Below are 24,561 nucleotides of genomic sequence, written 5' to 3' on the forward strand. Positions count from 1 at the left end.
CACACACACACCCTCCCCAACCTCGTACACACACACCCTCGCCAACCCCATACACACACACACTCTCCCCAACCTCCCCCCACACAGACATCCTCCCCAACCCCATACACATGCACACACACTCTCCCCAACCCCACACACACACACATACACCCTCCCCAACCTCGTCCACACACACACACACACACCCTCCCTAACCCCCCCAACACACCCTCTCGAGACCTAACCCCATACACACACCCACACCCTCCCCAACCCCATACACATACACACTCTCCCTAACCCCATACACACCCCCACACACCCCCTCCCCAACCCCACACACACACATACACACACACACATGCTATCCAACTTTGATGTCATTTCTTTCTTTCTCTCACCAACCTCCTCAGCTGCCCAGAGGACAGTTACCTTTTCCTCGGCTCCACAGGTAGCTTGGTGCCCTGCAGGGTGCCAGGCGGCCCCTTTCCAATACCAGCCAGCGCTGCGATTTGTGCAGACCAGGCTCCGGCTGCGTTGATCACAATGGCGCATTCCACAGGCTGGTACTCCAGGCTGTGATCCATCTTCACCTGCAGGCACCAGAGAGTGAGGGGTGGGAAGACCCGGACCACATACCAGGCACCCTGAGAGGTGCACTCCTTCCTGGGCCTTAGTTTTACCCATACTGGAAAGTGGGTCAAAGAAGACCAAAACCAGGAGAGTCCCTACCTTTCCCGTCCCTCCATTTTGGTAAAGGACATCACCAGACTAGAAACTTACATGGACTTCATGGATGCTTTTCAAGGTCACCATTTCGTCATCTGTGGTCAACATGCATTGAGATGAAGTGACAAAACCTGCAGAGAGGAAAATGAAAAATAGGCCTTGGAGGCCCTGAAAAGGAAGGAAATGGGGATTTCACTTGTTTCTTAAGGAAAGAAAGCTGGAAGGATGGGAGCTTTCCTACAGACACTGAAGCAAACAGATGAGGGAGCTGGCATGAGCTCGGCCACACTCTGACAGGACAGTGCTGAGGTGCAATCATCAAGCAGATCACAAGTCACAGCGCAGCTCAGTGAGGAACCCGGGTCAGGATGCCTAGGACCTGCTCTCAGGGGAGACCCCTTTCCCCCGCAGCCCTTTCTTAGCTTGTGACTGAGAAGGTAAGACCTAGTCTAGGCCTATGCCCCAGTTGCTAGAGGAAACAAGCTCAGACTCACGTGTCACCTCTCCCTGGCAGAAAGAGACTCCCATGGACGCGAGCTTTTGCCGAAGCCCGTGGAGCAGACACCAGGGGTCAAACCAACCTTCATTCTCCATCCCTGTGGTAAGAAAAAGAGAACTGTCACAAAGACAGATGAGGACTTCTGCTCTCGGATTGTATTTCCTGTGTCCCCAACCCCTCTCGAGGGCTTGTAAGCCAGGAAAGGTCATCCTGACCAGCTGAGCCACAGAGACAAAGCTGCTGCAGGACAGAGAACTAGCATGGCCCAGGGCAATCCCCATGACACGGGAGGAAAGTGCTCCTCCTTCAGCTTGGCTGTGGGGTACCCGAGACTCCCAACCTGTGGCACCCCTTAGTCTCTACCTTCAGGAAAAAAGCTGTCCCCTCTGCAAGCAAGCCTCACCATAAGACGCCAGAGCCACTCCCTCTGTGTTTATCCAGGGAAACTTGTTCCGAAGCTGATCAGGAGACATCAGACAAACTTTGGCTCCCTCCTGTCTGAGATAAACGTGTGGGTCGGCGTATGTGTGTCAGAGAGGAGAGTGTGCAGAGGGGTGAAGTATGGACCCCAACCTCACAAGTGGGGAGTCCAGCTCAGTCAGGTCACTTCTCTGCCCCAAATGCCCCTATTTTTCCTCACTGTTGAGTGGCTGAAGACCAAGCCTCCTAGTCAGGCTCTTCAGCCTTGACTGCCTTTCCTTCCCTACTCCCTTGTCTCCTTTCAGCACACAGAGCTCCCTGCTATCCCCGTCTATTCCATGACTTTTTTTTTTTTTTTTTTGAAATGAGTCTGGCTCTGTCGCCCAAGATGGAGTGCAATGGCGCGATCTCCGGCTCCCTGCAACCTCCTCCTCCTGGGTTCAAGCGATTCTCCTGAGTAGCTGGGATTACAGGCACACACCACCACACCTAGCTAATTTTTTATTTTTAGTAGAGATGAGGTTTCACCGCGTTGGCCAGGCGGGTCTCGAACTCCTGACCTCAGGTGTTCCACCTGCCTCAGCCTCCCAAAATGCTGGGATTACAGACATGAGCCACTGCACCCAGCCTATTCCATTAACTTTCACAACAAGGTGGTAACCTTGTTCCCTCCACTCCTGCCTGGATCCACCTCCTCTCCACTCCTTTTACAATCCCGTTCTTGAGTACAGGTATCTCCTCTGGGACACTGTCCCCCAGAGCCGCCTCATAGCAGAGGCACCAACAGAACACTCCCAAGCCAGACTGCTGGCTTCAAATAAAATCCCACTGCCACCACTTACTAGTGCCTTATGTCTCAGTTTCCTCATATGTAAAATGGGGATGTTCTGATGATTAAATGAGTTAATATCTGTACAGCATTTAGGATATTTATGTCACTGTGAGACTTGGGTATCTGTTAAACAAACATAAAAATAAAGCCTCCGGCGATATTGCATCACAAATAATTGCACACACCACCCTCACCTGACCACGCGAATCATTTAGAGCAGGGGTTGCCAAATCTGACCTGCTGCCTGTTTTCGTAAATGAGCCACACTCCTTCATTTGCGCTTCTGTCTATGGCTGCTTTCATACTGTGATAACAGAGTGGTTAGAACAGACTGTACGGCCAGCAAAACCTAAAATACATACTATCTGGCCCTTTACAGAAAAAGTTTGCTAACTCCTGACTTCAGGTTCTTGTTAAAACCCAGATTTGTGGGCTCCTTCCCTAGAGATTCTAGTTTATTAGGTCTGGGATGTGTTCCAGGTGGTTTTCATGCTCTGACAAATTAGGAAGCACCTGGCAGTGTTTTGTCCATATCCATGGTACAGCACTCCCACGGGGCATTGCAGGTCTGTGTATTTCCTTCCTGACACATTGAGGTCCTAGACCGCAGGGATCTGTCTTATCAACTCCGCTTTCTCACTTCCTAATCTGGTGCAGAAGCCACCCAACACCTTTGGCTGCAAAGCAACTGAGAGGCCGTGCCAGGCACCCACTTCTGCACTTTCACGTTGCTCTCCATGGCTGCAGCATCCTTTTCTGAAGCCAGCAAGAGGTAGCCTGAGGGGTTGAACTGGAGGTCCAGCGGAGGGGCATCGGTTACGGCCAGGTACTCCTGTGTGCAGAGAGAAGCTCCTGAAAGAGACTGACTTAAGGATGCAAGGAAGAGTTTTCCGCCTTCTTCCCCCACAGCTCCCCAGGCTCAGTGCCCCAGACCTTGAGGCACCCACCACTAGGAAGAAAGGCCAGGGCCCCCCACTTCTTGTTGACTGACCCATTCTTGCTGTCTGGCTACCTTGCTAGCTGGGCTCCTCCCCACTCTGGGCTAAAGGAGGGGTTACCACCCCAACATCCCAAATATCATTGCACCTACATTGATGTTCCGTAGAAAGCTGGCTGAAAAGAGGGAGAGCTGGATGTTCTCAGGCAATGAGAACTGCTGACAAATCCCACCCACTGAGAGCCCAGTGGAGGCCTGTGAATACTGTGGAAAGACAAGAAAAGTTGAGGTAACCTATCACACGTGACTAGAGTACTGCAATGAAAGCTTTGAGCTATACACCTAAAGTTGAAGGGGAGTCCTATTTGCAAGTCTATAATCTAAGACCCATGCATATGTCAACTTGAAGGCAACAGTGTTTAAAATCATTAGTAGCGGATGTGCAGAGAGGGTCAGTCATCTGGAAAGAGCTGACACAGTGGTACAAAATGGTTGGAAGTCCAAGGGCAGACGATTAACATTTGATCTACCATTTGGAAAATGAAAGGTTATGACTGAAGTAAAGTAGCAAGATTCGTGGCTAGCGGCAATGCAAATGGGAACATCTAAAGTGCAAAAACCAGCCAGGTGGTGACTCATGCCTGTGATCCCAGCACTTGGGGAGGCCGAGGTGGGCAGATTGCTTGAGCTCAGGAATCCGAGATCAGCCTGAGCAACATGGTGAAACCCCATCTCTACAAAAAATACAGAAATTAGCCAGGTGTGGTGGTGCATGCCTGTGGTCCCAGCTACTCGGGAGGCTAAGGTGGGAGGACCTCTTGAGCCTGGGAGGTGGAGGCTGCACTGCACTCCAGCCTGGGCAACAGAGCCAGACCCTGTCTCGAAATAAATAAATACAATAAAATGCAAAAACCTCACAAGTAATGGGACCCAAAAGAAGCAAGTTGAGGGCGGGAAATGGTGGCTCATGCCTGTAATGCCGGCACTTTGAGAAGCCAAAGCAGAAGGATCACTTGAGGTCAGGAGTTCGAGACCAGCCTAGGCAACATGGTGAAACCTCATCTCTACTAAAAATACAAAAAATAGTTGGGCTTCATGGTGTGTCCCTGTAATCTCAGCTACTCAGGGCACTGAGGTAGGAGAATCACTTGAACCTGGGAGATAGAGGTTGCAGTGAGCTGAGATCGTGCCACTGCACTCCAGCCTGGGCAACAGAGCAAGACTCTGTCTCAAAAAAAAAAAAAGAAAGTTGAGACACTTAATTATAGCTTGAGTGCAGACCTGTGAGATCTCGAAAAATCCAATATTATGAAATCTGCTTTCAAAAGAATAAACCTTATTGCCAACCTTCCTGGTTGAACCGAGGAAGATCCTAGGATAATTTCTCAACAAGGTCCAAAGCACAATCTCTGCCCATTGGATCTCCTGAGATTGAGGTCTTCCCCTCCTCTCCTTCCCTTGTCCCTAGGGTCCTTAATAAAATGTGAGTCATCTTTCTTGCCCCACTCATGACTCTGTCCTACCCCAGGCCTCACCGTGTGGTCCCGTTCCACCACTAGCACCTGCATACCACCTTGTCGGTTCTCCAGCTTCTTCAGCCAATAGGCCACAGACAAGCCAAGCACCCCACCTCCCACGATCACCACATCCGAGTGCTCGGGGGGCAGGTGGCTGGTGTCTGGCAGTACATCACAGGGCGTTCCAGGCAGGATCGACTTGATCTTCTTCTTAATCTCGGACACCTTTCCATCCCAGTCTGTGGGATGTAGTTAGGGTCAGAGGGCCACACATTTCCTTCCCACATGGTTAGGGGGTTGGAGAATGGACACAGGAAAAGGTGAGCTAAACAGACATGTGAATTGGCAGTCCCCACTGTCAGTCCGTCTCATAAGGTCACCTTGCACCCAACAGTGTTGCCACAGTTTTCTGAATAGTCCACATGCCATCAGTCTCCCTTTTCATGCATTGTGCCGAGCACTGCAAGATTCAATTTCCTAAAATTAATTTTCTACATTACCTCCTGCATAGACCTCTCCTGATCCCAACTCACATGTTCAACTGCACCGTCATCCCCACTTGGGTCTTCCAGGCCTCTGGACCAAGAGGCCCTGGCACACCCCAAGTCACGGCACCCTCTGAAGCATGGCACCTCTAAACAGCACCTTATCCTGGATATCCATCACCACAACCAAACCTACATTTATATCCTATCTATAATCAAGTCCTGAGGGCTCTGGTTTCCACGTAACTCCTCAATCTGTCCCCTTTCTTCCTCTGCCACCATCATCCTAGGCCAACCCACTATCATCTCTCAACTGGACAAATGCAAAAGCATCCTAACTGTTCCCACTGATTCCCCACTTCCACCCCACCCCCTGCTGCGAACATTTTTACAATATAGCTAGAAATATCTTTTCAAAACACAAATTTAATCACAAACGCTCTTGATTAAAACCCTTCAGTGAGTTTCCGTTACTCTAAGAACCAAATCCAAAGTCTTAAACAGAGCCTGTAAGGTACTGCACAATCTCGCTCCTGTTCATCTTATCCTCCCTTACACTCCAGGCCCTTTAGTTCCTTGATGGCACCTTATTTCCTCCCACCACAGGGAACCTACACGTGCTCTCTGCTTTGAAACTGTGTCCACTTCCTTGCCTAGTTAATTCCTTGCTCGGAAAGCCTTTCCTGACCCCCAGACCAGCTCAAACTCTACATGGTCTCTTGGACACAATTGCAGCTTTGAGTTTGTATTGTTACATACTCTAAAATCCATGAGGGGGTAGGCTGTGTTCACCTTCACCACTGAATCTCCAGCCTATGGCAACACCCGGCATATTTTAAGTGCTCAGTAAGTACCTTAAATAAATTAATCATTTTGCCATTTCATACCTCACTCAAACTCTTCTCAGCAGCACTGCAATCTTTCTTTGGTCTGGCCTTAGCTCACCTGTCCACACTACATTTCATGCTACTACTCACACTGTTTATCTAGATGGCTTTTGCTAGTTCCTTGCATAAGAACAATATTTTTCTCCTAATTTGCAGTCAATTTTTCAGAGACAGGAACACACCTTTCTTAAGCCAGTAAACATCCTTCAAGGCTGATCTTAGTTCTCACCTGCTCCATGTACTTCCACCATTATACTAGCTAGCAGTGCAAAGCATTCTTTAAGTTGAGTTCTATCCAATCTTTTTTTTTTTGAGATGGAGTTTCCCTCTGTCGCCCAGGCTGGAGTGCAATGGCGTGATCTCGGCTCACTGCAACCTTCGCCTTCCGATTCTCCCGCCTCAGCCTCCCGAATAGCTGGGATTACAGGAGCCCACCACCACACCTAGCTAATTTTTAGTAGAGAAGGGGTTTCGCCATGTTGGTCAGGCTGGTCTCGAACTCTTGAGCTCAGGTAATCCACCCGCCTTGACCTCCCAAAGTGCTAGGATTACAGGCGGAAGTCACCGCGCCCGGCCTCTATCCAGTCTTGAACTGGCCTACTGTCTATTGAAATTTTCCCTCTCTAGGTACACTCTAGCCATCTTCCAGGACATTCACTGAACTCCGTCTTCTCTTCACTCCTTCACCGCAACAGCACTAAGTACAGCATCCTGAACGCTGGCAGGACTTAATGCACATCTGTACCACCTATCAATCAGTCTGACTGTAACCGGAAACGTAGAATGATGTGGGATCTGCCACCTGAGAAGGGCTGCCTTGGGAGCCATACACCTGCACAGCCCGTACAAACTCTGGTAGGCAAGCTTACCCCCTTCCCCAAGCCGACCCACTGTCCTGCCAGCGTGGGCCACGGTTTCGGGTCCTGAAGGACACACAGTCGGAGGTTGGGGACACCCCAGAACCACAATACCCTCTGTCGTCCTCAACTTTACCCAGAGAAAAGCCTCCTCTGCGAGTGCCTGGCCTCCGGGTCAAGAGGCCCCGGCCCAAGCCGTGCGGCAAAACCCTCCGAATCATGGCCCCTCTGAGACCGGCACCCTCTGAGAGTCGCACAGCTGCCTCGCTATTATCCCAGCCGTCACTGCTCCGCGCCAAACGCCATTCAGACGAGCGCGCCAATTGGCCAGTGGCCCTCAGGGCTCCGCCCCCCCCCCACGCTATAGGTGGCCGTCTCCCCGTGACCTCTCCGGGAGCCCCGCCCAGGCCCGCTCCCACCCGCCATTGGCTGGCCTTGAGATACGCGAGGCCTGCGCGCCCTCGGGCGGAGATGGAGAGGGCACCCAGCGTTCCGAGCGGAAGTGCGTTGAGCCGGTTTCCGGGGCCGCTGGTGTGACGTGTCCCGCGCTTGGCGCAGCAGGAAGCGGCGGCTATCGCGGCCTGAATTCCCGGCGCCGGCCCCAGCTCCTCTGCCGCTGCCGCCATGCTCGACTTCTTCACCATTTTCTCCAAGGGTGGGCTTGTGCTCTGGTGCTTCCAGGGCGTTAGCGACTCATGCACCGGGCCCGTTAACGCGTTGATTCGTTCCGTGCTGCTGCAGGTACCGCCCCCGTGGGATCAGAACTCCAGGCTCTTCTTTCCTGACCCGATCCATGGTCCCTTCGATTCTATTCCGCGCCTCCTCCCACCCTCCCCGCCCACCTCAAACTGGCCACTCACGCGTAACCCTGGCTCCGCTTCGTTGTCTCGTCCCCTTCAGAGTACCCCACAACTTAGTGACGACCCCCACTCCGGCGTCTGGACTCTAGCCGAATTCCGGCGCCTTTGGTATTCCCCTCCGCTCCCTCTATTTATCCCCAGCAGCTTGGTTTTGTTGTTTCGAGGCTAGGTGAAATAACAGATGGGAAAACACCTTTACAAAACTGAATGCTGTATAGCTGCTAATAATCTGATTGTTTATATGACTACTTTCGTTTTGGCTCCTATGTGCCTTGCTGCCTCTCACCTCCTTCCCCCAACTTGGTTATCTTCTTTCATTTCTGGTGGAATGCCAGACAGAAGTGCCCCAGCATCCTCTTGTCCTGGGGACAGATTTGAGTTTGAGGGAAATGTCTGGCTTTTTCCCAAAGGTAATCCAAACCCAGGGCCCAGACCTGGGTTTTCTGGGGACAGTCTGAACACTGAGACATACTCTTTCTCCAGGAACGGGGAGGTAACAACTCCTTCACCCATGAGGCACTCACACTCAAGTATAAATTGGACAACCAGTTTGAGCTGGTGTTTGTGGTAAGTGGGGTGTTGTAGAGGGACGATTACATTGTTAACATAGTCCTGATTATTAAGAGAACTCTGATTAATTGCAGCCAGTGTATATGATGACGTAACTGAAAAAACTAGAAAGGTAGATGGGGGGAAACAGCAGCTACTGGGCCCAGGCAGGGAGCTTGGCTGCCTGTCAGGACAGGGAAACCGGCCAGGTAGCTGAACTATCTCTGAAAGCCAGGGTTGAGTTGGCGTCCCTCCATTCTAGGCTGGCATGTAAGCAGATCTGTTGGCTCTGTTTCTTCCCCTAAACAGGTTGGTTTTCAGAAGATCCTGACACTGACGTATGTAGACAAATTGATAGATGACGTGCACCGGCTGTTTCGGGACAAGTACCGCACGGAGATCCAACAGCAAAGTGCTTTGAGTTTATTAAATGGCACTTTTGATTTCCAAAATGACTTCCTGCGGCTCCTTCGGTGAGAGGCCTGCCTTCTCTAAAATCAATTTATTTCCCTGATTTGATGATCTCTCTGAAGGTGGTTCAAGGGTGGTAAATTGGTGTGTTCAAAGACATTCCTAATTTGCCCTCCAGTTCTCATTGTCCTCTTAGGTGTGAGAGTCCTTTCTCTGGACTGTTATTTTTCCTCCTGCACGGGGTAGAAAGATAAACCATTCTCTTTTTTGTTTAGTGAAGCAGAGGAGAGCAGTAAGATCCGAGCTCCCACTACCATGAAGAAATTTGAAGATTCTGAAAAGGCCAAGAAACCTGTGAGGTCCATGATTGAGACACGCGGGGAAAAGCCCAAGGAAAAAGCAAAGAATAACAAAAAAAAGGGGGCCAAGAAGGAAGGCGAGTTTGAGTTCTTTGGATACACTGGGACATGAAAGGTGTTAAGACGGTGCTAAGGACTGAGGTGTTCCTTCCTTCTGTCATTGCTTGCCTCCTTCTCACTCAAATGCTCACCATCCTATAATCCCCAGGCCTTGTGAACTCCAAGATGTTTGGTCCAAATTTCCTTTGAACAATTTCGAAGACTTTTAGCCATTGTCTAGTGGTTGAGATTGTCTTTTTTTTTCCTTCAGTGAGTTTTTTCCCAACAGGTTCTGATGGTCCTTTGGCTACCAGCAAAGCTGTCCCTGCAGAAAAGTCAGGTCTTCCAGTGGGTCCTGAGAACGGAGTAGAACTTTCCAAAGAGGAGCTGATCCGCAGGAAGCGAGAGGAGTTCATTCAGAAGCATGGGAGGGGTATGGAGAAATCCAAGTGAGCACTCTTTCTTCAGTACTCTCAAAATACTGTTATCTAGACATGATGGGTGCAAGGGAGTTCTGGTCTCCGGCTCATGTTTCCTTTCCTACTTCTCCACCATAACCTGTTGCAGCAAGTCCACGAAGTCAGATGCTCCAAAGGAGAAGGGCAAAAAAGCACCCCGGGTGTGGGAACTGGGTGGCTGTGCTAACAAAGAAGTGTTGGATTACAGTACTCCCACCACCAATGGAAGCCCTGAGGCTGCCTTATCTGAGGACATCAACTTGGTAAGAGGCAACAGGGGTCAAAGTGAAGGTTATCTTTAATAACAAATAGGGAGGAAGTAGAGTGTGGGAACATGATACTTGGATTTGAATGAGGGGTAAGTTATACTTGGAGCTTCCCCAAATGAAAGAGATAGAGCAATGTGGACTTTTTCCTCAGAGACCTTAATGTTTCTGGCCCCATCTCCTTTCCCTGTATCTTCCAGATTCGAGGGACTGGGCCTGGGGGGCAGCTTCAGGATCTGGACTGCAGCAGCTCCGACGACGAAGGGGCTGCTCAAAACTCCACCAAGCCTAGGTAGGGAGATTTCAGGTGGGGGGGTGGCATATGCATCTGCAAAACTGGTAAGATACAACTCCCACCTACTCGCTCTGTGTGTATTTGTCATCTCCTGTCCCTGCAGTGCGACCAAGGGAACACTGGGTGGCATGTTTGGTATGCTGAAGGGCCTTGTGGGTTCAAAGAGCTTGAGTCGTGAAGACATGGAATCTGTGCTGGACAAGATGCGTGATCATCTAATTGGTAAGCTCTGAGGACCGGGCTGACTCATGTTCACGGGATACAGGTAATTGAGCGCAGACTCACCTAGCGGTTCTCACCTGCACCATAAAGACTGGTTGTTGCTGACATGGAACTGACCTACCTGTCCCCCCTCCTCAGCTAAGAATGTGGCTGCAGACATTGCCGTCCAGCTCTGTGAATCCGTTGCCAACAAGCTGGAAGGGAAGGTGATGGGGACGTTCAGCAGTAAGTACTGCCTTAAGTGAGAAAGTGCTTATGTGTACCCAGAGGTTAAGTGCATAGACCTCCGTTCTTACGAGGTATGTGACTTTTGGCAAAATCCTTAACCTCTAAACCTCTGTAACCTAGATTTTAAGGGTTATTGAGAGGATTAAATAAGTTAGTCCTTGTAATGTGCGTCTGTTCTGGATTTCTGGGAAAAGAGTCTAGTTAACTTAGTCCCCTTAGCTCAGAAAGGTGTTAGGCATTTTTGAGAGCATTCTTTACACAGCTGCAAACGTCCTCCACCTCCTCTTTCAGCGGTGACTTCCACAGTAAAGCAAGCCCTACAGGAGTCCCTGGTGCAGATTCTGCAGCCACAGCGTCGTGTAGACATGCTCCGGGACATCATGGACGCCCAGCGTCGCCAGCGCCCTTATGTCGTCACCTTCTGTGGTGTCAATGGAGTGGGGAAATCTACTAATCTTGCCAAGGTCAGTGCAGTTCCCCAGCCTGTCGCTGATATTTCTGTACTTCTCGTGTCTCAAAATCCTGGCTTTAGGTGACTTTTCTCACTTCTTTTTCACAGATTTCCTTCTGGTTGTTAGAGAATGGCTTCAGTGTCCTCATTGCTGCCTGTGATACATTTCGTGCCGGGGCTGTGGAGCAGCTGCGTACACACACCCGGCGTTTGAGTGCCCTACACCCTCCAGAGAAGCATGGTGGCCGCACCATGGTGCAGTTGTTTGAAAAGGGCTATGGCAAGGATGCTGCTGGCATTGCTATGGAAGCCATTGCTTTTGGTACGGTGCACGGGAAGTCTGGGGGCTTATTTGGGGTCCCTTTTCCTCCTTTGGTTCTCTTGGAATTTGCAGATCAGGCTTGTGCTACTACAGACTCGTTAATTACAGTAAAAAGTCAGATCAGTTACTTGCCATGCCCTGCTTTTGGGTAATAGATATAGTTGCAGGCAAAGTTAATACACCCTAACCAAAGAAGCCTGAATTTGGTCACCTTTATCCTGTTATCCTCCTTTTCCTGAATATGTTTGGTGATGGCCAAGCATACAGTCACGTTTTTCTCACATTACCTTGGAACCAAATCCAGGGCCCAAGACAGTGAACAGGTAGCCAAACTAGGATTTTCTGAAAGGAAGCTGGGAATGAGATTAGTTGTAGTCCAGGTTTTCAGAGTTGACCACTTTCTTTCTTTAGCACGTAACCAAGGCTTTGACGTGGTGCTGGTGGACACGGCGGGCCGCATGCAAGACAATGCCCCTCTGATGACTGCCCTGGCCAAACTCATTACTGTCAATACACCCGACTTGGTGCTGTTTGTAGGAGAAGCCTTAGTAGGCAATGAAGCCGTGGACCAGCTGGTGAGAGTGTGGGCCCAGTTCCCTTTACAACTTAAGCTTTAGTCAATGTAGATGGTTCTTACACTTCTATCACCTTTTTTCTTTCCAGGTCAAGTTCAATAGAGCCTTGGCTGACCATTCTATGGCTCAGACACCTCGGCTCATTGATGGCATTGTTCTTACCAAATTTGATACCATTGATGACAAGGTAAACGTGAGACTGGAGGGTGGAATGGGCATCCTCCACAAAGGAGCTGAGGCTGCAAGGAAACCTTGGCTCCAGCGCTTCCTGTTCCTGAGAGGGCGAGTGAAAAGTGGGCTCGTGTTGATTGGCTGTCCCCTTTCTCCACTTAGGTGGGAGCTGCTATTTCCATGACGTACATCACAAGCAAACCCATCGTCTTTGTGGGCACCGGCCAGACCTACTGTGACCTACGCAGCCTCAATGCCAAGGCTGTGGTGGCTGCCCTCATGAAGGCTTAACATGGCTCTTGCCCAATACCAAATCGCCGCTTTCCCCACAAGCCCTTCTTCCTGTATCAAGAATGTGCTTTAGAGTATGTGAGCAACTTGTCTTCAGTGTAGTACAAAGGCAGAGCGAGGGGGCTTGTGGCTCCTTCCAACCCCATTGCCCGTTCAGCACAGCCGCCATCTGCAAGGAGGGCCTAATCATGTTACAATCACTGCCCACTGACCCTCTCCCAGCAGGTCTCCCCCTTCCTACTCAGGCACCCCCTTCACTCTGCCTAAAGACTCAGTCTCATTACAGCTTTGACCAATGGTTGGAACCCAACACCAGAGCTTTGCTAATAATTAGTGTGGTCAGGAGCCGTCTGAGCCTAATGAGTCCCAGCTGCATTAGGTTAAGAGACTCTTCCAGAGCCAGCGCCAGGTCTTGAATGGCACCTCTCCCTAGGATACACAGCCTGCAGGTCCCCAGGACCTGGATGACACCCGCCTCACTGTGGCAGTGTATTGCCTGTTAATTGCTGCTAATTCTAATTCTGATGATGATTCCTACTCCATTGTTTACCCCAAAGCGTCAGCTAGGCTGGAGTGATTTGTTACAAATGAGCAAAAGATGAGTCCCTGCTTCCCTCAGAAATAAAGGGAGGTGAGCTGCAGGGTTGCATTGGGCTTCTCGGCCTCCCAACTCTTCCCATTCCCAGAATCCAGAAGTCAGCTTTGCATGTTCCCCTTCCTGGGAGGAAACCAATTGTGAGAAGGGTATATGTTGCCCCCTCCCCTCCCATCCTCCTAAGCAGTCCTGGCTTTTCCTCATCACTCCCCTCTACAGTGCCTGGTAGACAAGTGCTACGTTGAAGAATACAAACCTCTTGTTAAGACTTGTCCTGTAGCTTGATATTACAGATGTGCTATTAGTGCAATAAGGTGAAGGCTGTCTGCCCAGAGAAATAAGTAATTTATATAAGAAAATAAATTTCATAAATAAATTGCCTTTTAGGTCTTGGAGTTCTTTTATACAGGATTCAAAACTAAAATTCCACAACACACTAACTATAGTTCTAGGGCTTATATATGGTCAGGACAACAGAGCAGAAGTTTACTCCAAGGAATCAGGTAAGTAAACGGTTGTCCTAAGAATGAGATCACCCCAAGGTGAAAGATCAGAACCTTTAAAATTGGGGTTAGTAAAATGAAGCTTATTAGTTAGTACCGTGATGCAAGTTAGAGTCTTCTACAATGACTCTCAAAGTAGAGCCGGGGTCCTGGCAAGTAAATGAACAAGCTTTTAATACAGCTCAGTTATGTAAAATACTGTACACTGTAAAAGATCTAGAAAACTAGAGCTTCAAGTCATGTTTTAAAAAAGCCATTAAGCTTAATTGAAAAACCAAGTATAGAGTACAAAACTGCAACAAGAGCCACGGTGATTCCATGGCATCTAGACCCCGAGTCCATGCAGAGCTGCAGCCAGTCAGTGGAGGTATCACATTGGTGTGCTGTGCGGACACAAGCATGTCCAGCCTGGGGAGTGGGTCGGGAGCTGCATTTGGGTCCTGCTGTCACTTCTATTCTTGAACAGGCAGCAGAATATCAAGAACCAGGTGGTATGAAGGATTACGCTGGAACATTCCCCCCTCTTCTACCCCGCCCTTCAACCTCTGGCTATTGTTACTTTCTGGGAGTTGTGTTGGGTTCTTGTAAGTTTATTTGTTAAACACTGTCCGTGGTAGGGCCTTACAGCTTGGTCTAATGGTGGTGATTTCTCTAGCTTGCTCATGTACTACAGCCTGTGGGGAGAAAGAAAAGAGAACAAAATGAAGTTTCACAAAACAGGTTTATGCATCGGAAGCTGCAGATACTTAAGTCAATCCTAACCCTTCAGAAGGCAAGACAGGAGATGCTAGGAATCTTGTAATTTATTTAAAATTTTATTTACTTTTTAGAGACAAGGTCTTTCTCTGTCACCCAGGTTCAAGTACAGTGGCACAATCATAGCTCACTGGGCTCAAGCAATCCTCCCACCTCGGCCTCCTGAGTAGCTGGGACTGCAGCGTACACCACCACACCTGGCAGTGTTTTAATTTTTTTTTTTTTTTTTTTTATAGAAATGACATCTAGCTATGTTGCTCAGGCTGGTCTCAAACTCCTGGGCTCAAGCAATCCTCCCACCTCGGCCTCCTGAATTGCTGGGATTACAGGCCTGAGCCACCACACCCAGCAGTACTTCTTTCAAAATTAACTGATCATTTCACTACATTGTAATAGACTTGACAGGAAAAGATAGAATCGTTAATGGGTAGGAGAGGAAAATCATTCTCTATAGTGTTTTTTTAAAATTTGGCAATGTGAGGTTCAAAGTAACATTCTCTCTAGTCTTAACCAAGGACCTAGAAAGACTTTCTGCTACAGAGTGATAAATAGTAGAATAGGAAACAGTATACCTGTTATTTCACTGTGTGCTGCAGATGAGCCATTTAGCTGACCTTCTCTCACCATCCCTGCTAAACGGAGGACATCAGCATCAGACATTGGACTGAAAAGCTAAAACTTAATAGCAAAAAGAAAACTAAAGAGATGAGGATATATGGTATGCTTGAAATGGATGGCATTTAGAAATGAAACACTCATTGAGAAGAGAAGGAGGCAGAGAGGATAAACTGGAGTAGTCTTTAGACTTGCATTACCTAACAGGGAAGCAGTGAGTTTCCACAGTGCACTATGATTGCTTGTAGACAAAACATTTTATATACAGGGAACATGTGTCTGCTGTCCCTAAACAGTCAGAGGACCAAGTTCAGGTAAAAATTCAATCTCACCACGGATGGGCAAAGGCATGTGAGTGAGCAAATTCAAACAGAAGAGTGGAAAGTAGCCGAATACTCCCACAATATAAAATATGGTAGCACTAGCCATATGCAGCTACTTAGTTTAAAATTAAAAATTCATTTCCTCAGTCACGCCACATTTCAATGGTGCAACAGCCACATGTGGCTCCTAACTATGATACTGAACAGTGACGATTATACAGTATTGTTATGACTGCAGAAAATTCTATTGGATAACACTGGCATAGATAATAGTTCGGAAAAAGTAAAAAACTGAACACATGGAAGAAAATAGTCATTAGAAATATGGTCAATTAGAGTATAAACTGGCATGATACTCAAATATACATATTGGTATTACCCTCATAGAAAACAATTTAGCAATATATATCAATTACTGAAATGTTCCTGATCTTTGACCTGATTACACTGAGAACTCATCAAGGAAATTATTGGAAAAACTGAAGGGATACAGATGTTATTTTCACAACATGACTTACAAAAAACTGGCAAAAAAAAAAAAAAAAAAAAAAAAGACCAGACATTGCCTAACAGGAATAATTAGGTAAACTGTAACAACCCTACCAGAATATAAAAGTCAATTAAAATAGTGGTTATGAAGACAGGGATGTGGGAAAATGTATGATCCACTACTAAATTTTAAAAGGACCGAAACTGTATATTTTGTTTACAACTATGAAAAAAGGCACAGGGAAAACTTCATCAGAGAGGTACCAAGGCCAGGTGCCGTGGCTCACACCTGTAATCCCAGAACTTTGGTAGGCTGAGGCGGGAGGACTGCTTGAGCTTAGGAGACTGAGAACAGCCTGGGTAACATGGTGAAACCCCATCTCTACAAAAAATACAAAATTTAGCTGGGCATCGTGGTACGTGCCTTTTAGTCTCAGCTACTTGGGAGGCTGAGGTGGGAGGATCACTTGAGCCCTGGGGAGGTCAAAGCTGTGGTAAGCCATGACTGTGCCACTGCACTGCAGCCTGGGTGAAAGAGCAAGACCCTGTATCAAAAAGAAATAATAAAATAAAAATAAAAAGGGTTGGGCATGGTGGCTCACGCCTGTAATCCCAGCACTTCGGGAGGCCAAGGTGGGTGGATCATGAGGTCAGGAGATGGAGACCATCCTGGCCAACATGGTGAAACCCCAGCTCTACTAAAAATACAAAAAATTAGCTGGGCATGATGGCACGCACCTGTAGTTCCAGCTACTCAGGAGGCTGAGGCAGGAGAACCACTTGAACCCAGGAGGCGGAGGTTGCAGTGAGCCGAGATCACACCACTGCACTCCAGCCTGGCGCCAGAGCAAGACTCCATCTCAAAAAAAAAAAAAAGTACCAAAACGATTGCTTGCATGGTAATGGATTATAAGAATTATTTTTCTTTTTCCCATTGCTTGATTTTTCTAAAATATGCATAACTACACACTACAGAATCCTCTGAGGACAATTAATATCCACTATGCAAAAGTGAGCATACAACACGACGCCAGGCACATAGCAAATGCTCAGTGTTAAAAAACAAAACAACAGCAAAAGACCTGTAAACTCTTACTAGTCTATATCGACAGAGACTCAAAACATTATGCAAGGGTGAAAGATAAGGTTGGCTTGTTTCAAAATGAAATGATGTTTTCACCTGAAACTGCTCTACTGCATTTCACGTGACAAACTCAGCTGACCATTCCCACAGCACTCTGGCCGTACTGAAAATCCGATTGTTTTGAAAGATACAGAACACCTTAATGACAGGTAACTCTGGGGAAAGCTACTCTGGTGGGAAGCCTACACAGCTAATAACAGAATTTGTGCCATTCCACAATAGCAGTTAAGGTTCCTTAGAGCAATCTTAGTGCACTAAGGAACCTGACTGATTCTTTGCTATGTAATGCAACAGTCTAACGACATATTTTTTTTTTTGCTAAGATTTAGTGCAACAGAAACAGTTATCCAGAGGGATTTTGCTGTTTTAAATTTTAGCATCTTTCCTCAGCATACAGATCAAAAGAAATACGTAGAACTTGGATATGTATCTCTTGCTAATGAAAACAGAATATATGCAACAGAAAAGCCTACTCAAAGTCTCCAGTGTGGGCAAACAACAGCAGAAGAGTCTGGAACACTGCAGGACACCAGAAAAACTCATTTCCAACAAAGAATAGTAAATAGTTTTTCACAAATGAGACTTGTTCACGTGGTGATGGCTTTTAAAAGTCTGGTTCCATCAAAGCATAGCCATGGAAGAAGCTGTATAATTTTTCATTACAGGAGAATTCTTTCTACTTGAAGCCATCTGATTCAGTTAAGAAATCTGGGGATGATTTGATTTAGGAAAACTGCTTTTTGTTTATTAAATTACCTGTATGTTATTTATTTTAAAAACAGGGTCTTGCTTTATTGCTCAGACTAGTGCAGTGATGCAATCATAGCTCACTGCAGACTCCAACTCCTGGGCTCAAGTGATCCTCCTGCCTCAGCCTCCCAAGCAACTGGATTACAGGTGTGTGCCACCACACCTGGCTAATTTTTTGCAGAGACAGGGTCTCACTATGTTGCTCACACTCATCTTCAACTCCTGGCCTCAAGTGATCCTCCCACTTGGGCCTCCCAAAGTGTTGGGATTACAGGCCAAATTACCTGTACTTTTGCCCTCCTAAGATGCATTCAGGTTGACAATGAAAATACGTAAGTTTTCAGGAAATATTTTGTGTACAACAGCAAAGTTTTTTCGGAATTAGATGGATGAGTACAACTAGCCATACTCTGGAGCCTGGCAATGTGAGGTTTTGAAAAAGCATTCTCCAGTTTAGCTGATACCAAAAATGTCTGTGTTTTGTGCGGTTACTGGGAATTTGCCTGCAGCCACTAATCAGCTGAATCTTTAATCACCATTTTGCTCTTTATTGTTAAAATGTGGAGGTAAAATATCAAGTGAATGATACCTCTATCCTCTGACTTGAATACCACCATTATCCGTTTCCAAACAGCATTTCTAAAAGTTAGTTTTCTGTTTGTAAAGATAATACATAATCATCATAGAAAATGCCAACACAGAAACCAAAAAATCAACACTTTAAATCCTATTACATAAAGATAGCCACTTAATTTAGAAAACATTCCGGATATATTTCCATACGCACCAAAAAAAAAAAAAAAAAAAAATACTGTACAATTCTATATGAATGTAGGTGACCATGGTGTTTACAACCTGCTTTTTCTTCCTTTACCCATATGTCTTTTTTATGGCAATGAAAACATTTTCCCTTTTATGGCTTCATTGTATTTCATCAGTTAAATAAATACTGGGATATCTGTAGAATCTCTCTACTAATTTTACGTTCCTTCCAATTTTTTGCCACTACATTCAATGGAGACTACATTCCCACATATGCATCTTTGTACATATGTGGTGATTGTGCAATCATCCAATTATATCCTATGAGAAATTTCTTCTAGGACAAATTGTTTTGATGGGATTTCTGGGTCAAAGATTTGAAAATGTTTATTACATCCTCTAAATTTATGGTTATAAAGGTTGTACTGACTTTACCTTTCCACAAATACTCCATGAATGAATTTATTTTCTACAGCCTTAGCCAAAACGGAGTGATCTTTCTTCTCTATTTTGTAATCTAAATTCGAACTGCATTTCATTGATAACTAGTGAGGCTGAACATCTATTTTCTTCAATCTTCCTATGTCTATATTGAACGGCTCGAGCGTTCCTTTTTGTCTGTTTTCCCATAATCCAAATGGCACTTTAGTCTAACCTTAAGACTGTAGCCTCCTTTACGATTTGGTCAGTCATTACATTCCTCATCTTGGCAACTATTTTGCCCATCACAAATACACCAATGGCTGAAGAGCTGTTGTTCTCTGATTCCCCTCAGCTTCAAAATGCATCTTACCTGATCTACCCCTTGTGGAGATCTCACATGTCAGTCGCTTGAAATATTCTGGAAGATCGGCAAAGTCATTTCCATAGGAGATGACTTTAATCCCCTTGTCCAGCATGTTTTCTCGAAGCTTTTTGAACTCATCTACGTCTCCTCTCCGAACCAGCATGAAATGTTCTAGGTCAGATTTATGCTTGACAGCCTCCAGGAAAAGGGCCTGGAAAGTGGTGTCATCCACAGTCCAGCCACAGCCCAGGAAGAGAAATGACTTGTTTTCGTAAAGTTTCTGAATCTCTCTCTTGAAGGAAAAGATACAACATATTGACATTGTGAAGATACACTCAAGGCAGGTATGAACCAAGAAGGTCACGCTACATTGAGCAGACTATGATGACCAATTAACCAAGACTTACATGGGTTGGTATGTCCCATCAAGGAGTGGGATCTCTCGCTTATTGCTGTAACTTGATGATTGGTCTAAAATTTTATCTTTACCTGGCATTCTTCTGTAGGCTCTCTAATAAGGGTTTCATAGAGCTGGTGTCACTGTACTGGTCCAGTAGTTTATTTATTTTTTACATTTTATATATTTTTTGAGACAGAGTCTCACTGTCACCTAGGCTAGAGTGTAGTGGTGTGATCTCGGCTTACTGCAACCTCCACCTCTCCAGTTCAAGTGATTCTCGTGCCTCAGCCTCCTGAGTATATTACAGGTGTGCACCACCACACCCAGCTAATTTTTGTATGTTTAGTAGAGACGGGGTTTTGCCATGTTAGTCAGGCTGGTCTGGAACTCCTGACCTCAAGTGATCCAGCCGCCTTGGCCTCCCAAAGTGCTGGGATTACAGGTGTGAGCCACTGCACCCGGCCACTAGTTTACTTTTTTTATTTTTATTTCATTTCTGAGACACAGTCTTGCTTTGCTACCTAGGCTGGAGTGTAGTGGCATGGTCTTGGCTCACTGCAACCTCCTCTACCTCCCAGGTTCAAGCGATTCTCCTGCCTCAGACTCCCAAGTAGCTGGGATTAGAGGGACCCACCACCATGCCCAGCTAATTTTTCTATTTTTAGTAGAAACAGGGTTTTACCATGTTGGCCAGGCTGGTCTTGAACTCCTGACCTCAAGTGATCTGCCCGCCTTGGCCTCCCAAAGTGCTGGGATTACAGGCGTGCTTTTTAAGATTTCTGTGCCCAGAGGTCATTAGGTAAAGAGGTCTTCATATATCTTAATCCTTCCTTCCATTTCTGGACCGTATTTGCCTTTTTTTGTCTTACCAACTGAACTGTGAGTCACCGGAGAAGATAATTCCATCATCAGATTTGCTCAAGGAAAGGCGTTTGATACTTAGAACATCAGTATGTGTGTGTGTATATTTATACACACACAAAAAAACACAGAAATGACTCTGCCTAAGGGATCACTCGGTATCAGAGATGGCTGCAGTTACGGCAGATGTTGGGAAAGAATGGGTAAAAAAAAAAAAAAGTCCCTTGTGCTTCAGACCATACATTTTCTTGGTCTTTTGCCTTACTGTTTAAAGATGCTATATTCTATGTGACACAGTCCTGAAAATAGCAAACAAGATTCTTAGAGCTGGGGGACAGTGAATACTTCTGGTTTGAACACGTTTATCTGAACAAGTCGAAAATGTGCATCACAGAAGATCAATAAGCTTTCCACAAAGAGTAAGTGTGAATGAGTGTGGTTAATTCAATATAAGCCCATTGCCATTTATACAAAGTCTCTTTAGAATGTATTCTCTAGTAGTGGCTGGTTTGTAAGAAGCTGCCTCAATTATTTCTGACATAGAGAGGGCTACTAATAAACCAAATGATGATAAAGGTACCAATGTATCCTTTGTATGTGAAGATGATGCCAATGATGGCATGCCATCTGCTGGCTGTCAATTAAGTACAAACAAGGATCATAGGGTTTGATACCTTAAGAAAACTTCTACATCTCCTACAACAGCATGCACACTGACAAGTTAAAAAGCACAGGAAGAATGTCTGACTTTCCAGTTTCTTTCTTTTTTTAGAGATAGGGTCCTGCTCTGTCACCCAAGCTGGAGTGCAGCGGCTCTAGATACCACTCACTACAGCCTTATATTCCTAGTCTCAAGTGATCTTCTTGCCTCAGCCTCCCAAGTAGTTGGGACAGCATGCACTATGATGCCTAGCTAATTTTATTTTTGTAAAGACAGAGTCTCGCTATGTTGCCCAGGCTGGTCTCGAACTCCTGGCCTCAGGCGATCCTCTCCCCTTGGCCTCCCAAAGTGTTGGGATTATAGGCACGGGCCACTGCTCCTAGTCCCTGACCTTCCGTTTTCACTTAATGAAAAGAAGATGTTTCCCTTTAAGACCTGGCCGGGCGCGGTGGCTCAAGCCTGTAATCCCAGCACTTTGGGAGGCCGAGGCGGGTGGATCACGAGGTCAGGAGATCGAGACCATCCCTGGCTAACATGGTGAAACCCTGTCTCTACTAAAAAAATACAAAAAACTAGCCAGGCTTGGTGGCGGGCGCCTGTAGTCCCAGCTACTCGGAGGCTGAGGCAGGAGAATGGCATGAACCCAGGAGGCGGAGCTTGCAGTGAGCCGAGATCGCGCCACTGCACCCCAGCCTGGGCGACAGAGCGAGACTCCGTCTCAAAAAAAAAAAAAAAAAAAAAAAAAAAAAAAACCTATGGCATATTTAGAGAGATTTCCCAGGAAGGAGTTCCTGAGACCAGCAAGATCGGCCCCACTCACCATGACTTCAGTGTTCCTGAGCACATTCTGATATCCAGCTGGATGAAGGACAATGCCACTAGGGTTGGTGTAGACTCCATGAATATGCAACACGCTCAGTTTCCGCTTCTCCTGAGCCCACTCTAGGACCTGCACGACACACACATAGCCCAACCAGCTTGGCAGGGCTGGGCACCTGTTTAAAGGTCACAACGGGCAAGAGGCTGTTCGGAGGACTAGACTTCCAACATAAACTCTCTAGCTTCATGATCTAGGACACGAATGCAAAACCTGATGTGGTCTAAGTTTCCACTTCCGGAATGACTGTCGAGAATGATGGCAGCAAATTTGGTGATTTCTCTTTGAAAGTAACCATCAAAAATTACAATTTGTTATAATTTGCAGACACAACAGGGACCCTTTGTACTGGTGACATGCATGAGAGCTATCGACAACTGCTTCAGTGATCACTCCAAGAAATCAAGCCTCTGCATCCAGGCCCTTGTGTGGCCCCTCTTCAGAGTGACTCCAGGCTAACCACATGGCTTGCTTTTAGCCAGTGGGATACTAGCAAACACACACAAGCAGAAGCTTGATAAGTGTTGGCACAAGAAGTCTTACTTCTCTTGTGTTACTTTTGGAATCCAACTGTCATGTGAAGAAACTGAAGAAGCCTGGGCTAGCCTGTTAGGACATATGTGGCCTGGCCAACTGCTTGCATTGACAGACATGGAATTATGGTCCCCTTATATCAGTCAGCCCTGGTGCAGCCATCAGATGTCTGCAGGTATGTCAAGAGGCTGCAAAATCAGCAGAAGAAATGCCCAGCTGAGTCACTGAGCCCAGTTCAAATTGTTAATGGACTTTATCATGGGCAGACAAGATATTTGTTGTTATAAGCCACAAAGTTTCAGGGCCATTACTTGTACAGCAATAGATAAGTGATAGAAAAATCACTTCAGTCACCTCTGAGGAACCTAAAAGGCTGCCAGCGAAGAACAATCATGTAGACGACAGTGAATGCAATAGCCACCTGATTCCAGGGCTCCATTTTCCCAAGGACTGGAGACAGCATACATTTATCCTTATCACCTTTTGGAGAAATAGGCTATGAATCAGGAAAGTAGTCAAGAGGCACAGAGATTTAGAATTTGAATGTTACTAGGCCCCATTCTGACTACCAGTCATTGTCTTTAACCATTAGACTGCAACACTGCCCCTAATGTGGGCTGAAAATACAATGCAAATCTTGAGGCCCAAGGATGAAATAAGAAGGAAAACATCAAATGTGATACATATCCTCAGCTTTTAAAAGGTCCTTATGCTTCTGATATCCATGCACATACTTGGTCATAATCTTTGGAAATTTTATCACAAACAGCATAGAAGCTACTTGAGCTGCTAGTTTTAAAATTTCAATCATGTGTTTGTTTATTTTTAGACAGAGTCTTGGTCTGTCGCCCAGGCTGGAGTGCAGTGGCGCAATCTTGGCTCACTGTAACCTCTGCCTCCTGGGTTCAAGCGATTCTCCTGCCTCAGCCTCCTGAGTAACTGGGATTACAGGTGTGCACCACCATTCCCAGCTAGTTATTGTATTTTTAGTAGAGACAGGGTTTCGCCATGTTGGACAGTCTGGTCTGAAATTCCTGACCTCAAGTGATCCACCCACCTCGGCCGCCCAAAGTGCTGGGATTACAGGCGTGAGCCACTGTGCCCAGCCTATTTATTTATTTTTGAGACATGATTTTACGCTGTCACCCAGGCTGGAGTGCAAGAGTGCGATCACAACTCACTGGAGCCTCGACCTCCTCAGCTCAATTGATCCTCCTGCTTCAGCCTCCCAAGCAGCTGGGACCACAGGCAAACACCACCATGCCCAGCTAATTTTTAAATTTTTTGTAGAGATGGGGTCTTGCTATGTTGCCCAGGCTCATCTCGAACTAGGCTCAGGTGACCCTCCCACCTCAGCTTCCCAAAGTGCTGGGGTTATAGGCCTGAGCCGCTGTGCCCAGCCTAATCATTTATTAATCAAAAAAATATTTACCAAGCACCTAACTCTGTCATATTTGAAACATGAGGGTTTTATCTGAGCTATGAGGATAAGAAAGACTAACATGATACCTGTCCAAGTGAAGTTACTATTCCTATGGGGTAAACAGTCAGAAAACAGATAAACAGCCAAGATAAAAACTGTGCTGGGCATGGTGGCTCACGCCTGTAATCCCAGCGTTTCGGAAGGCCAAGGTGGGCAGATCACCTGAGGTCAGGAGCTCGAGACCAGCCTGGCCAAAATCATGAAACCCCGTCTCTACTGAAAATACAAAAATTAGCCAGGCATGGTGGCAGATGCCTGTAATCCCAGCTATTCCGGAGGTGAGGCAGGAGAATCGCTTGAACCCGGGAGGAGGAGGTTGCAGTGAGTTGAGATCACGCCATTGCACTCTAGCCTGGGCGACAAGAGCAAAATTCCACCT

The 24,561-nt window shown here is 46.7% G+C and overlaps 3 protein-coding genes across 6 annotated transcripts in view; 1 reads left to right on the forward strand and 2 right to left on the reverse strand.

Moving 5' to 3' along the window:
- Positions 1 to 7,581, reverse strand: part of FOXRED1 (FAD-dependent oxidoreductase domain containing 1) — a 10,513-nt gene extending 2,932 nt beyond the window's left edge. The window contains exons 1-8 of the mRNA XM_012001293.1: positions 7,282 to 7,581; positions 4,935 to 5,155; positions 3,553 to 3,663; positions 3,176 to 3,294; positions 1,614 to 1,708; positions 1,206 to 1,307; positions 766 to 842; positions 413 to 575 (exon numbers count right to left, since the gene is read on the reverse strand). Of these exons, the coding sequence (XP_011856683.1) occupies positions 413 to 575; positions 766 to 842; positions 1,206 to 1,307; positions 1,614 to 1,708; positions 3,176 to 3,294; positions 3,553 to 3,663; positions 4,935 to 5,155; positions 7,282 to 7,366 (973 nt within the window). The 5' untranslated portion in view covers positions 7,367 to 7,581. The remainder of the gene's footprint in view (positions 1 to 412; positions 576 to 765; positions 843 to 1,205; positions 1,308 to 1,613; positions 1,709 to 3,175; positions 3,295 to 3,552; positions 3,664 to 4,934; positions 5,156 to 7,281) is intronic.
- An 11-nt stretch (positions 7,582 to 7,592) lies between these two features.
- SRPR (signal recognition particle receptor (docking protein)) lies at positions 7,593 to 13,618 on the forward strand. Of its 2 annotated transcripts, XM_012001255.1 has the most exons (14): positions 7,593 to 7,886; positions 8,489 to 8,572; positions 8,864 to 9,027; positions 9,241 to 9,401; positions 9,653 to 9,812; positions 9,931 to 10,084; positions 10,288 to 10,379; positions 10,486 to 10,604; positions 10,743 to 10,829; positions 11,124 to 11,296; positions 11,392 to 11,605; positions 12,017 to 12,180; positions 12,269 to 12,367; positions 12,514 to 13,618. In XM_012001255.1, exons 1-14 carry the CDS (start codon positions 7,770 to 7,772, stop codon positions 12,640 to 12,642), a joined length of 1,917 nt encoding a protein of 638 aa, XP_011856645.1. In that variant the 5' UTR covers positions 7,593 to 7,769; the 3' UTR covers positions 12,643 to 13,618. The 2 variants fall into 2 exon arrangements, with proteins under 2 accessions (XP_011856645.1, XP_011856646.1); XM_012001256.1 differs by lacking the exon at positions 8,489 to 8,572.
- Positions 13,619 to 24,561, reverse strand: part of FAM118B (family with sequence similarity 118, member B) — a 62,406-nt gene continuing 51,463 nt past the window's right edge. For 2 of the 3 annotated variants that reach the window (XM_012001254.1, XM_012001252.1), the window contains 4 exons: positions 22,109 to 22,237; positions 19,373 to 19,658; positions 15,069 to 15,128; positions 13,619 to 14,414 (listed from right to left, as the gene is read on the reverse strand). In XM_012001254.1, the coding sequence (XP_011856644.1) occupies positions 14,401 to 14,414; positions 15,069 to 15,128; positions 19,373 to 19,658; positions 22,109 to 22,237 (489 nt within the window). In that variant the 3' untranslated portion in view covers positions 13,619 to 14,400. The remainder of the gene's footprint in view (positions 14,415 to 15,068; positions 15,129 to 19,372; positions 19,659 to 22,108; positions 22,238 to 24,561) is intronic. The other variant, XM_012001253.1, reaches the window with a different exon arrangement.

Source organism: Mandrillus leucophaeus, unplaced genomic scaffold (genome assembly GCF_000951045.1).
Source record: "Mandrillus leucophaeus isolate KB7577 unplaced genomic scaffold, Mleu.le_1.0 Scaffold656, whole genome shotgun sequence".
NCBI classification, from domain to species: Eukaryota; Metazoa; Chordata; class Mammalia; order Primates; family Cercopithecidae; genus Mandrillus; species Mandrillus leucophaeus.